Raw genomic sequence first — 15,227 nt, forward strand, 5'->3', positions numbered from 1 at the left:
TCCCAGGAACCGGTTGTGGCCGCCTCGAGTTGAGGTTTTATGGATGAGGCTCCGCCCGGAGAGCGTGCCCGCCCGACTTCTGGGGCGGAAGCAACTTTGACCACTTGTGCATCAATCTTTTCTGCGCAAGGCCAATACCTCTGCGCAAATTGACCTGCCCGGCTCTTCATACTTATTTTGCCAAGCGCAGCTCCCATTGCCTTCTGGGAAATGTAGTTTTTAGGTGGTGGGGCGGGAGAGGATGGACGAGAGGCACTGAGCGCATGCGCAGATGAGGCCCAGCCGGGGATGCTGGACCCCGGCCGGGAAACCTTGGGAACGCTTGGGACGCGTAAGGTGAGCCCGGGGGTGGTCTGAGAAGGGAGGATGTGGGATGGGAAGGGTCACCGTGGGGCCACACAAAGCTGAAAGTTGCAGGACTGAGATAGCATCTCGACAAGGAGACAGAAGGCATGGATTCTGGTCCCGGTTCTGTTGTGGACTTGGTGAATGCTCGGAGGCAAATTGCCTTCCTCCGCTTCTCGCCTAAGTAGTGAGAAAGTTTCTGTCTCAAGTCCCCTCTCAGCCTCTGTATAACTGGCATCGCGATGAGTGGCAACCTCTGTTGAGACCCGCGCGGCGATCACCCAGCCCTGTCACTCAGGAGCCCATAACTTTGGGCGGCGACTCCCCCTAGGACGACGTTGCTTCTGGCTGCGTTCCCAATGGTAACCAATCTGTGGGGACCTCAGGAGGCAGGAAGCTGCCCAGGAATTGTCATACCTATATGGGCATATATGTATTTAAGGTTGGAGCAGCTTCTAAATTAAATACCCATTATGAGAGCTTAAGTTCCAGCAAACAGTTGAAAAATTTCACCCTCTTAACCCATGCAGAAATTAGATGCACAAAAAATACTAGAGTTGAGAAGGATTCTCTCATATGTGGAATATAGACCTACTACAAATACAGCAATATTATGAAAAACAGGTCACACTAAGGGGGGATCACATACGACGGGGGTGGGGGGAGAGTAAAAGACGGTGAATATGGTTGATGTACTTCCTATACAAGAATGAATATAGCATTTTTAAGCCTACTGAAACCACCATAAAAAGCAGACTAAGGTAGAAAGAAAAAAAATAGAGGAGGTAAACCAATTTGGGTTATAATACATATATACATGGAAATGTCTCAAGGATACTTCCTGTGTTGCTATCTTAAACAAACAAAAGTGTTATTTTTTTTCTTTTACAAAATCGGAGAACAGGAGGGCAGAACAGGTCCTGCCTGGGGTGGGGGGTGGTAGCAGTGGGGGGGGAAGGAGGTGGAAAAAGGGCATTGGAGTGCAAATACTGTATATACATGCATCTAAATGGAAAAGGAGACCTGTTGAAACCGTTCCAGGAATGAGGGGAAGGGAATAAAGGAGAATGGTGGAGGGGTTGAGTTCAAGTATGATATATTTGCTGTATTGTGAGATACATTGATATTTGTAAATGCCACAATGTACCCCCACCCAGCACAACAGTAAAACAAAAGAGGGGGAAAAAAAAAGAAGGATCCACTTTTATAGGAAGCTGATTTGCTCAGGTCAGCTTTCAGAAATGTACCTAATATTGGTAGGAGTGGCTTTATAACTTTAAGTGCTTGCTCATTTGACAGAGTTTTTGCTGTTTCTTTCTCAGATGCATACACTGTCCATATTACAGCTTCCAGCAGTGCTCCAGCTGGCTATGTAAAGCTGTTCGTGCTATGCTATTTGGTTCATTTCACACACAGTAACAGAAGAGCCCTTCTGAAATTACTGTTACCATTCTGCCTGTCACCGCCAGGTTGGCTGTGTGGTTTTTTGTCATATGCTGCTATAGAGGCTAAGGTGGGAGGAAAGGAAAGGGGAGGCAGAGGCTGAGACTGAGGGCTCCAGTGAGAGCTGCAGTCTCACTGCAACCGAGGGGGTACTTCCTGCCCTCCTAGATTACAGTGAGCCAGATGTCCAGCCAAAGAGCCAGGAGGTATTCCTCCTCTTAGTGTTAATCAGTGCTTCCTGACAAAAATCCCAGTTTGTTGTTGGCAGCCAGTTCTTAGGGAATCCAAATCATATTCCTATAGTGGAGAGCTGACCTCATAGAGAGGCCACCCTTCTCCCTTAAGTCACTGAGTCTGTGAAGTATGCTTCTCAGTTGTGTGGGAGCCATCTGCCCACTTATGATCTGGGTTTTTGATGCACTAGATGTCCAGGATGTCCAGCTCCCTGTGATTAAGATATGATCCCTGTCCAGCCCCTTTCCTGAGGCAGGCAGCATTCATGAGATGAATGACAGAGTTGGAGCTAGAGAGGTAGCTTAGTGGTAGTGTTTGCCTAGTATGCACTGGATTTGATGTCCAGCAATGCAAATCACACAACACACATGCACACACACACACAGAGAGTTGGCCTAACTGGCTAGGCAGCTGCCATATATATATGATAATGGTAAGAATTAGGAGGTTAGGATATTGTGTTGCATTTTGAGCTTCTACTGTCCTAGAAACCATGGTATTATAAGTCCCCAACCCCAACCTGTATCTAGGACCTAACCAAAATTTGAGCTCCTTTTTTATTTGAGTTTTAGCAAGTATTTATTTTAATATAACAGGATAAAGTTTAGACAAGGTGTGGTGGATGGGGTGGGCAGGGCAGGGAGAAATATTTTCTGTTCCCCATGCAGAAAATGGGAGCAAAGACTCCAAATCTGAGCTCTTGAGCAAAGACCATCCAATAGTTAGCCTCACCCTTTTGATAAGTAACTTCATCACCAGATACATAGCCCACCACTTACAGTACTGCTGCCTTCTGGATACTGAAAACCCAGCCTCCAGGCTCTTTCATGGTCCTTTCCATCCAGTGGCCTGGGCAGTAAGAGGTAGGCTTTTAGCTAAGGTAGCTTGTTTATTCACAATAAATTCACAACTGTTTAAAAATGTTTAAAGTCACTCCCCCACCCCCCGTAGAGCAATAACTAAATGATGAAACCAGTTTTTCTTTCTTTTTCCAGAGCTGAGACTTCAGAATCCCCAGGGACTCCTTTCAATACTCAACAGAAACCTCCAACACCCTAGTGATGGCTCAAAGGGACTGTTTTCTTACCCTTAACCTAAATGACTGCCAAAAAGGAAGGCAAAGATAGAGCGGTTGGATCTCTTGCTTTCCTTGTAGTTTTAAATCGTGGACCTTATTAAGCCCCTTTCTGAGCCTCAGGACAAAGCTTGAACAAATGATTCAGAGTCATGAATGAAAAATCTTGCCCTTTACATAATGGGAAAGAATTAAGAGATGTACAGGTAAGCATTCCTATTTGGGGGGAAAAAAAGTGTTGGTTTGGGATATATTGTTAATGAAACAGAGAATATACTACAAGAATGTGGAGTTTTAGGGAAAACCCTTATTATAGCTATTTGTTCTATTAAAGGAGACTCTGGTGCCAGGTGTGAAGACACATACCTGTAATCCCAGAACTGCAGTGATAGAGACAGGAAGATCAAAGACCTACCTGGGCTATGTAGTGAGTTCAAGGCCAACTTGAGTACATAATGAGATCCTGTCTCAAATAAATACATACATACATACATACATGCATACAAAGACTGGGGATATACCTTAGTTACAAAGCACTTGCTAGCATGTGCAAGGTTTTCAGTGAGAGAGAGAGACAGAGACAGAGAGAGAGATTCTGTTCACTTGTAGGTCAAATGCCTTTCCTGATAGCTTTTTTCTAAGTGACTTACAGAATTTATTTATTTTGCTTGGGTTAACAGAGGTATTTCAATGAAGAATTTCTCAAGAAATCTATATTTTATCTATTTGGGTCATTTACCTTCCTGTCCTCTTCCCTGTCAAACACCTGCTTAGGTCCTTGGGATCCTTGATTCAGTGTGATGTATCTTTGTGTGAGTCTGGTAGTTAATATACATTCCGTACCTTCCACCCAACCTTGTCTATACAAGAATATTCTTCAACTGAGCATGTGGGATTTAGTGGCCAGAATGGAAACAAAACCTTTGCTTTGGGACTCCAGAAAGATTTTCCTCATTGTAGGAAAACCAGTGAACTTCCAGGGGGAAGTCTCTGAACACTGGAGGGGACTGAATTGCAGAGGGAAAGGATGAAACGAATCCTGGGTACTTGGACAACTGCAGGGGTGTTAGAGCCATGAATCACCAGATATTTTTGAGATAAAATTTCAATAAAAATTTGAGACAGATATTTTATGCCTTGTACTATGCTAATAGGTGTGGGAAACATGAAAGAAGTCAAGAGAAGCTCCCTATGTGGACCTTTTGCTCCATGCAAGGGCTGTAGGACTTAAAGAAGTGACATACCACCATTATAGCCTCAGGTGGTAAGATAGGCCACTTGAAGAGGTAGCGCCCACCCTGAAGGGACATAGACAAGTAGAGGGGTGACATATTCTGGTGGAAAGTCATGTGACCCAAGGGCTGGAGATGAGAGGAATTGCAGCAGATGTTTATTGGATTGCAGTGGGAATAATAGTGCCAGGCATGGGGAGGGCACTCATGGGGGAGTCTGGTCAGCTGTGCTATGTTTAGGCCTCCATTCTCGCTTCTGGGACCTAGAGAAATTAAAACTACATTTAAGGAGTGTTAGTTGATAAAAATAAGTAGGAGCATTACCAAACAGGCTAATGTGGGGTTCCAGAGTCTTGACATAAGCATTGCTTTCTTTATTATTTGTTTTCTTTTAATTACTGTTTCTCTTCATTTACTTTGAAGGAAATAATACATTCACGTGGTTCAAAATCTGAAAAGCACAGGATATACAGAGTATGTCCTTCAGTCACTCACTTTTTCTGCTGTAGGCCAAGTTACCACTTCCTTGGGTATAATTCTGGAAATAGTCATGCAGAGACAAGCACATATATTTATGTATTTTCAAAAATACAGTGGTAAAATAATATATACTCTGTCCTTTGCTGTTTCCTTAATAGATCATGAAGACTGTGCTATAAAGTGTTTCTCACTTCTCCTTATAGTCATATAGTATCTTACTGAATGGATATACTTTTTTTTTTTAATTGCTCCATTACTGGGCATTTAACCAACATTTTTGCTATTGTAAATAGTACTACAGTGACTGGCACTGTGAATGTAAGCATGTCATTTTGCACATAGATGAGTATCTCTGTTAGATTAATTACAAGAATGCAAGTGCAGGCCTGAGATGTAAAAAATATAAATGATTTTGTTAGGTATCGTCAAGTGATGCAAGTGATGGAAGCAGCTTACTCTCCCGCGTCTTGTAACCCATGGCACTAACCCACATAGCATATTATCATGCTTGTTGAACTTTGATAATCTGACAACTGAAATATCTCAGAGTAGTTTCATTTGGCCTTTCTTTCATGAGCAAGGTTGAGCATTGGTTCAAATGTTTAAGCGTGATACATGTGCTGGGCACTGGTGGCTCACTCCTGTAATCCTAGCTACTCAGGAGGCAGAGATCAGAGGATTGCGGTTCGAAGCCAGCCTGGGCAAATAGTTACGTGGGATTGCAGTTCCAAGCCAGCCTGGGCAAATAGTTCCGTGAGACCCTTCACAAAGAAGGGTCGGTGGAGTGGTTCAGGGTGTAGGCCCTGAGTTTAAGCCCCAGTACCACACACAAAAAAAAGAGTGATACATGTTTTCTTTTATGTAAATTGTCCATTTCCTTTACCCATTTTTAGAGAAAGACCAGGGTAAACTGCCTCACTGAACTTCACTTACAGTTCTGAGACCTTTAACAAGAGTTAAGAAATCTGTACAAGATTTTTTTTTTTTTTTTTTGCAAACTGGGGTTTGAACTCAGGGCCTCATACTTGCTAAGCAGGCACTCTACTGCTTGAGCCACTCTGACAGCCCTTTTTTTGTTTGGTATTTTCAAGACAGAGCCTTGAGAACTATTTGCCCTCGCTGGCTTTGAACTTTGATCCTCCTGATATCTGTCTCCTGAGTAACTAAGATCACAGGTGTGAGCCACTGGTATCTGGCCCCAGTTTTTCTTAAGAACATATTAAACAGACATTTTTCTTCTCTATTGTTTGTTTTTGTGGTACTAGGGATTGAACCCAGGGTCCGGAGCAGAGGTCTTCCTTTATAGTGTTTCTTGTAGCTGATTTCTCTGGAGTTCATTTTGAGTGTGTGATTCTGAGAAAAGGTACAATATTTAAACTGTGGTCTTTGGGGATTAAGGTATGCTGCAAGATTGTCTTACAGGGTGAAAGAGTATCTGCTGGGTATTCTCTGCCATATGATGAGGACAACAGTGCTCTTGCAGCTTTCAGAGGAATTCCTGTACATATCACCCACACTTCAGTGCCTCCTGCCAATACAAGCTTTTGTTGTGTTTACATGCTGCTTTGTGGTGCAAGACCTTGCGCTAAGCATTGGGGAGACAAGGAGGACATAGACCCTTCTGCCAGACACTCACACTTTGAGGAAGGAGCTGCACAAACATACCGTATAACCTCTAGCCAGTTAGATCATTGCCATAATGAAAGAGTGTAAAATGCAGTGGATATGCCAACAGCACACCACCATCTCCAATGACTTGTGTGCATTTTTATTTACTATTCAAGCAGGGTATACCACTTGTCCCCCACTTTGCCCAACTTCTACATCACAGTAGACGTTTTCTAGGTACCTCACTTTAAGGCTGATTTTAGGCCATGCATGGTAGCTTCTGCCTGTAATCCCAGTACTTAGGAGGGTGAGGCAGGAGGATTGAGAGTTCAAAGCCTGCTTGGGCTACCCAGGAAGACCTTGTTTAAAAAATAAAAACAAACCAGAGCAGGGAGAGTTGGCTCATATCTATAATCCCAGCTCCTCCAAAGATGGAGATTACCATCCGAGGCCCACCTCAGGCAAAAACAGGAGATCCTATCTGAAAAACAACTAAAGCAAAATGTCTAGGTGCATGGCTCAATTGGTAGAGCACCAGGCTAGCAAGTGCAAAGCCCCGAGTTCAAACTGCAGTACCACCAAAACAAAACAAAAATCAAGATTGGCTTTAGAGGTGGGGTAGAGAGTATGCTTTAGCATGCACAAGGCACTGGTTTCCATCCCAGCACTCCCCCACCAAAAAAAGAGAGAAAAAACATTGACTCCAGTCAACCTGTCAGGGCAAACAAATCCTTCCATCTCCAATTTCTTTCTTTTTTTCCCCCTTTCGTGGCACTGGGACTTGAACTCAGGGCCTCTCACTTGCTAGGCAGGCACTGTTACCACTTGAGCCACTCCACTAGCCTCTGCCTCCAATTTCAAGGATATTCAGTACAGTGGGTGGGAAAGGCTTGTGTATGTTTGTGGGTGTGGGTGTTGGGAGGATTCCATCCTCACACTAAAGCTCTCCTGCCTCTGCAGATCTCAGAGTTGAAGAACCATGGTATACTCCAGGCCCTGACAACAGAAACTAGTGGATGGGAGCCAAGTGGTAAGGATCCCTTTTGTCTTTTTGCTTTTACTTTCTTCTTTCATATAGGGTCTCTTGCTTACTTTGCTCAGATGGGGATCCTCCTATTCCCCCCTCCCAAGGAGCTTGGATTACAGGCATTCACCACCATGCTCAGCTGTGCCAGATTTTCTCTTTCTTTTTTTTTTTTTTTTTTGTGATACTGGGCTTGAACTCAGGGTTTAACCTTGAGCCACTCCACCAGCCCTTTTTTGTGAAGGGTTTTTTCCACATACAGTCTTGTGAAGTATTTGCCCTGGCTGGTTTCAAACCTTGATCCTCCTGATCTCTGCCTCCTGAGTAGCTAGGATTACAGGTGTGAGCCAACAGTGCCCGACAATACCAGATATTTTTAATCATTAAATAATTATATATTTTCAGATTGCTCTCGGCTAATTTAAATTAATAGACCATTTAAATTAGCAATACTCTTTGGTTTATGAGTAAATGGAAGAGAGGCAAAATAAAGGAAAAGCAATTAAATAGGAAAAAAGAAAAAGAACTATGCCAATGTGGGCTGCATTAATTATCCTAACGATGTATCCTTTACTATTTAAATTACTGATACATGTTGAATATCAAGTTGTTGTTTTAATAAAATATCAGCTAATGAAAATGCAGAAAAAGAAAAAGTATCATTTACCTCTGTGTTCTTCTGTTGGCCAGGGCAGATAGTCTTTATGGCAGGATCATCTTTAGAGGTGGGAGAGTCTGCCTGGTTCCCAGGGGATAGGAAAAGCTCCTCCACAGTAAACCCATCAAAATCACAGCAGACTTCTCAACAGAAACATTAAAAGCAAGAAGAGCATGGGGTGAGATCTTCTGGGCACTGAATGAAAATAACTTCAACCCCAGGATACTCTACCCAGCAAAGCTATCATTCAAAATAGATGGAGCAATAAAAGTCTTCCATGATAAGCAGAAACTAAAACAATATGTGACCACAAAGCCACCATTACAAAAGATTCTGCAAGGGATCCTGCACACAGAAAGTGACACCCAACATAACCATGAAAAGGCAGGCAGCACCAAACCACAGGATAAGAAAAAGCAAGACAGTAGAGAGTAACATCAAGTTAGGTACACACAATCAAACCTTCAAACAACTAAGACAACTAAATGGCAGGAATCACCACATACCTATCAGTACTAATGCTTAATGTTAATGGACTTAATTCACCCATCAAAAGACACCGTTTGACAAAATGGATTAAAAAAGAAGATCCAACAATTTGTTGCTTACAGGAGACTCATCTCACCGACAGAAATAAGCATATGCTTAGGATGAAAAGCTGGAAGAAGATTTACCAAGCCAATGGCCCCCGAAAACAAGCAGGAGTAGCAATACTTATCTCTGACAAAGTAGACTTCAAACCTACATTGATCAAATGAGACAAAGAAGGACATTCCATACTAATAAAAGGGGAAATAGACCAAAAGGAAATAATAATCATCAATCTGTAAGCACCCAATGTCAACGCACCCAATTTCATCAAACATACACTGAAAGACCTAAAAGCATATATAAACGCCAATACAGTGGTTGTGGGAGACTTTAACACTCCATTATCATCAATAGATAGGTCATCCAAACAAAAACTCAATAAAGAAATCCAAGATCTAAAATATGCAATAGACCAAGTGGACCTAGTAGATGTCTACAGAACATTTCATCCAACCTCTACACAATATACATTCTTCTCAGCAGCCCATGGAACCTTCTCCAAAATAGATCATATCCTAGGGCACAAAGCAAGCCTCAGCAAATATAAGAAAATAGAAATTATACCATGCATACTATCTGACCACAATGCAGTAAAAGTAGAACTCAACAACAAAAGTAAAGACAAAAAACATGCAAACAGCTGGAAACTAAATAACTCATTACTTAATGAAGAGTGGATCATCGATGCAATAAAAGAGGAAATTAAAAAGTTCCTGGAAGTCAATGAAAATGAAAACACAACCTACTGGAACCTATGGGACACAGCTAAGGCAGTCTTGAGAGGAAAGTTTATAGCCATGAGTGCATATATGAAAAAGATTGAAAGATCCCAAATCAATGACCTAATGATACAACTCAAACTCCTAGAAAAACAAGAACAAGCAAATCCCAAAACAAACAGAAGGAGAGAAATAATAAAAATAAGAGCTGAAATCAACGAAATAGAAACCAAAAAAACCATACAAAGAATTAATGAAACAAAAAGTTGGTTCTTTGAAAAAATAAACAAGATCGATAGACCCCTGGCAAACCTGACTAAAATGAGGAGAGAAAAAACCCAAATTAGTAGAATTAGGAATGCAAAAGGGGAGATAACAACAAACACCATGGAAGTCCAGGAAATCATCAGAGACTACTTTGAGAACCTATATTCAAATAAATTTGAAAATCTAAAAGAAATGGACAGATTTCTAGATACATATGACCATCCAAAACTGAACCAAGAGGAAATTAATCACCTGAATAGACCTATAACACAAAATGAAATTGAAGCAGCAATCAAGAGTCTCCCCAAAAAGAAAAGTCCAGGACCTGATGGATTCTCTGCTGAATTCTATCAGACCTTTAAAGCAGAACTGATACCAACCCTCCTTAAACTGTTCCATGAAATAGAAAGGGAAGGAAAACTGCCAAACACATTTTATGAAGCCAGTATTACACTTATCCCAAAACCAGGCAAAGACACCTCCAAAAAGGAGAACTATAGGCCAATCTCCTTAATGAACATTGATGCAAAAATCCTCAACAAAATAATGGCAAACCGAATTCAGCAACACATCAAAAAGATTATTCACCACGACCAGGTAGGCTTCATCCCAGGGATGCAGGGGTGGTTCAACATACGAAAATCAATAAACGTAATAAACCACATTAACAGAAGCAAAGAAAAAAACCACTTGATCATCTCAATAGATGCAGAAAAAGCCTTTAATAAGATCCAACATCATTTCATGATAAAAGCTCTAAGAAAACTAGGAATAGAAGGAAAGTTCCTCAACATTATAAAAGCTATATATGACAAACCTACAGCCAGCATTATACTTAACGGAGAAAAACTGAAACCATTCCCTCTAAAATCAGGAACCAGACAAGGATGCCCACTATCTCCACTCCTATTCAACATAGTACTGGAATTCCTAGCCAGAGCAATTAGGCAAGAAGAAGGAATAAAAGGAATACAAATAGGTAAAGAAACTGTCAAAATATCCCTGTTTGCAGACGACATGATCCTATACCGTAAAGACCCAAAAAACTCTACTCGGAAGCTTCTAGACATCATCAATAGCTATAGCAAGGTAGCAGGATATAAAATCAACATAGAAAAATCATTAGCATTTCTATACACTAACAATGAGCAAACGGAAAAAGAATGTATGAAAACAATTCCATTTACAATAGCCTCAAACAAAATCAAATACCTAGGTGTAAACCTAACAAAAGATGTGAAAGACCTCTACAAGGAAAACTATACACTTCTGAAGAAAGAGATTGAGGAAGACTATAGAAAGTGGAGAGATCTCCCATGCTCATGGATTGGTAGAATCAACATAGTAAAAATGTCGATACTCCCCAAAGTAATCTACATGTTTAATGCAATTCCCATCAAAATTCCAATGACATTCATTAAAGAGATTGAAAAATCTACTGTGAAATTTATATGGAAACACAAGAGGCCACGAATAGCCAAGGCAATACTCAGTCAAAAGAACAATGCAGGAGGTATCACAATAACTGACTTCAAACTATATTACAAAGCAATAACAATAAAAACAGCATGGTACTGGCACAAAAACAGGCATGAAGACCAGTGGAACAGAATAGAGGATCCAGATATGAAGCCACACAACTATGAGCAACTTATCTTTGACAAAGGAGCTAAAAATATACGATGGAGAAATAGCAGCCTCTTCAACAAAAACTGCTGGGAAAACTGGTTAGCAGTCTGCAAAAAACTGAAACTAGATCCATGTATATCACCCTATACCAGGATTAACTCAAAATGGATCAAGGATCTTAATGTCAGACCCCAAACTCTTAAGTTGATACAAGAAAGAGTAGGAAATACTCTGGAGTTAGTAGGTATAGGTAAGAACTTTCTCAATGAAACCCCAGCAGCACAGCAACTAAGAGATAGCATAGATAAATGGGACCTCATAAAACTAAAAAGCTTCTGTTCATCAAAAGAAATGGTCTCTAAACTGAAGAGAACACCCACAGAGTGGGAGAAAATATTTGCCAATTATACATCAGACAAAGGACTGATAACCAGAATATACAGGGAACTTAAAAAACTAAATTCTCCCAAAACTAATGAACCAATAAAGAAATGGGCATGTGAACTAAACAGAACTTTCTCAAAAGAAGAAATTCAAATGGCCAGAAAACACATGAAAAAATGCTCACCATCTCTAGCAATAAAGGAAATGCAAATTAAAACCATGCTAAGATTCCACCTCACCCCTGTTAGAATAGCCATCATCAGCAACACCACCACCAACGTGTGTTGGCGAGGATGCGGGGAAAAAGGAACCCTCTTACACTGTTGGTGGGAATGTAGACTAGTACAACCACTCTGGAAAAAAATTTGGAGGCTACTTAAAAAGCTGGACATCGATCTACCATTTGATCCAGCAATACCACTCTTGGGGATATACCCAAAAGACTGTGACACAGGTTACTCCAGAGGCACCTGCACACCCATGTTTATTGCGGCACTATTCACAATAGCCAAGTTATGGAAACATCCAAGATGCCCCAGCACTGACGAATGGATTAAGAAAATGTGGTATCTATACACAATGGAATTTTATGCAGCCATGAAGAAGAACGAAATGTTATCATTCGCTGGTAAATGGATGGAATTGGAGAACATCATTCTGAGTGAGGTTAGCCTGGCCCAAAAGACCAAAAATCGTATGTTCTCCCTCATATGTGGACATTAGATCAAGGGTAAACACAACAAGGGGATTGGACTTTGAGCACATGATAAAAGCGAGAGCACATAAGGGAGGGGTGAGGATAGGTAAGACACCTAAAAAACTAGCTAGCATTTGTTGCCCTTAACGCAGAGAAACTAAAGCAGATACCTTAAAGCAACTGAGGCCAATAGGAAAAGGGGACCAGGAACTAGAGAAAAGGTTAGATCAAAAAGAATTAACCTAGAAGGTAACACACACGCTCAGGAAATCAATGTGAGTCAATGCCCTGTATAGCTATCCTTATCTCAACCAGCAAAACCCCTTGTTCCTTCCTATTATTGCTTATACTCTCTCTACAACAAAATTAGAGATAAGGGCAAAATAGTTTCTGCTGGGTATTGGGGGGGGGAGCGGGAGGGGGTGGAGTGGGTGGTAAGGGAGAGGGTGGGGGCAGGGGGGAGAAATGAACCAAGCCTTGTATACACATATGAATAATAAAAGAAAAATGAAAAAAAAAAAAAAAGCTCCTCCACAGTTTGGACAGTTATCTCCAGATTTTAAGTACCAGTTTGATATTGCTAGCTGGAACCTTGAACTTCTGTTGACTAACTTGTTATAGCCAATTCCCACCCCTGCTGCTCCTTGCTCACAGACTTTGATCAAATTGTTTATAGGTGAGGGTGTACAATGGTGAAAGATTGATTTGATTGCTTGTAGCTTATGATATGAAGGGCGAAGAAACAATAAAGTGAGGAGTGAAGCATTACTTGTGGGTGTTCCATGCTTTCCTTTTTGGTCAGTCACTTTTTTTTCTGGTGATACTGGGGGTTGAACTTGCTAAGCAGGTGCTTTACCACTTAAGCCATACCTCCAGTCCTTTTTGCTTTAGTTATTTTTCAGGTAGGATCTCAAGTTTTTGTCTGACCTGGACTGCTATCCTTCTGTTTACACCTCCTGAGTAGTTGAGATGACAGGAATGTACACTTTGCTTATTGGCTGACATGGGTCTTGCCCAGACATGCCTCAAACTGAGATCTGATCTTTACCTCCTGAGTAGAGATCATGCTGGGATCATGATCAATTCATGCTGGGATTACAAGTGTGAACCACTGTGCCCAGCCAAAAGCTTTTTTTTTTTTTTTTTTGCAGTGCTGGGGCTGGAGCCCAGGGCCCTGGGCATGCTCAGCAAGTGCTCTGTGGCTGGCTGCATCCTCAGCTGCCCTCATCTTTATCTCCCAGTGTCTTGAACGCTAAAGGTGAATTTTGTTTTCTTGATCAACCAAGGTCCCATATTCTGTTGAAGTTGTCTAGTTTGGAAGGCTTAAGGCTCAAGGTCTGCTAACCCAGGCTGGATGTGGCAAGATGGAAATTCCTAGAGGTCCAGACATTTAGGACCCTGCTGCCACTGTCCACTGACCCAGGGTTGGGTCAATATTAACAGCTAACATTGAACACTTACCTTCGGGCTCCATACTTTCCTAAGAAGTTGGAGAATTTCCTCATCCCTACAACGAGCTCATGAGGGATTATAGATGACTAAGTAACTGGTCCAAAGAATTACAGTTAATAAGCAGCAGAGCAAACCCTTTACCTTCAGTTTGGCTCTTGACTGTGCTTTCAGCAACTCTCCTATACTGCTTCCCAGCCGCTGCTTTTTTGGTGAGACTGGGGTATGAACTCAGGCCTTCTTGCTTGCAAAGCAGGCATGCTATAGCTTGAGCCATACTTCCACTCCCCCAGCTACTTTCTCTTCCTCATTTGCTGTTAGTGTTTGGTAGCATTTTATTTAATCTGCAAGCATATTCTCTGTCAGTCCATTTTTCATTACTATAACAAAATCCCTGAGGCTGAGTGGCTTTATTTTAAAAAGAGCTTTGTTTAGGCTCACAGTTCAGTTTTTTGGGTTTTTTTTTTTTTATTGTTGTACTAGGGGTACATGGTGGCATTTACAAAAGTTTTTACTATATTTATCATAGTTGAATTCACCCCCTCCATCACTCCATCATTCTCCCTTATCTCTTCCTCCTCCCATTCCTGGAATAGTTTCAACAGGTCTCGTTTTTCCATTTATATACATGTGTATATATTTCCACCATATTCACCCTCCTACACCCTTTCCTTGTGTCCTCCCCCCTCCCACTAATACCCATTCCCCCAGACAGGGCCTGTTTTACCTTCAGTTTTAAGGTTTTAAGGTTGAGGGGCTGCATCTGGTGATGGCCTTTTTTGCTGGCAGAATTCTGTGTTAGTGTAAGGCATCATATGACAAGAGACAGGGAGTATGCATGTATGTCCCCTCTAGTTGCACTCTTTGCTCTTCTTTTCTTTTTGCAGTAGTGGGTTTTAACTCAGGACCTTGTGCTTTATAGGCAGGTACCCTATCTATTGAGCACCACCCCAGCTCTGTCTCTTCTTATTAAGTCACTGTATTCAATCATAAGGGCTCCACCCTAATAACTTTATCTAATTCTACCAGCCTCCCAAAGGCTACCCTGAAGCACCATAGTCAGATGTTTCTACCATCTTCATAATTCACAAAGGGTATTAAATTTCACACAGGAAACCTTGGTGACACACCCAACCCGCATCCAAACCACAGCTCTCTCCAGATAACTTCTTGTCATTTGACTTCCTTGGTCAAGATCATGAGGTAGAAACCAGTTGTCCTAGCCTACTTTAAAAGCTGTGGCCGGAAAGATCCTTATTTCTGGTAGTGAAGACTTCATCTTACACACTGTTGATGTCTTATATAGTGAAATGGAAATGCCAGTGACAAAGATGCCACTGGTGATTTGGTCTGGGTAGTGACTGCTGTGGTTTGGGGAAAAGGGCTGTATGG

General features: G+C 41.6%; 1 protein-coding gene across 8 annotated transcripts in view; it reads left to right on the top strand.

Moving 5' to 3' along the window:
* Nucleotides 1–200: 200 nt before the first annotated feature.
* Nucleotides 201–15,227, top strand: part of Elmod3 (ELMO domain containing 3) — a 34,257-nt gene continuing 19,230 nt past the window's right edge. For 3 of the 8 annotated variants that reach the window (XM_020163373.2, XM_074050102.1, XM_074050101.1), the window contains exons 1-3: nucleotides 201–336; nucleotides 3,018–3,303; nucleotides 7,378–7,447. In XM_020163373.2, coding sequence (XP_020018962.1) covers nucleotides 3,250–3,303; nucleotides 7,378–7,447 — 124 coding nt within the window. In that variant the 5' untranslated portion in view covers nucleotides 201–336; nucleotides 3,018–3,249. Of the gene's footprint in view, nucleotides 337–382; nucleotides 708–1,433; nucleotides 1,815–3,017; nucleotides 3,304–6,074; nucleotides 6,173–6,231; nucleotides 6,310–7,377; nucleotides 7,448–13,537; nucleotides 13,645–15,227 lie in introns of those variants that run through there. The other 5 variants (XM_074050106.1, XM_074050107.1, XM_074050105.1 and 2 more) reach the window with 5 other exon arrangements.

Source organism: Castor canadensis, chromosome 12 (genome assembly GCF_047511655.1).
Source record: "Castor canadensis chromosome 12, mCasCan1.hap1v2, whole genome shotgun sequence".
Classification (NCBI taxonomy): Eukaryota; Metazoa; Chordata; class Mammalia; order Rodentia; family Castoridae; genus Castor; species Castor canadensis.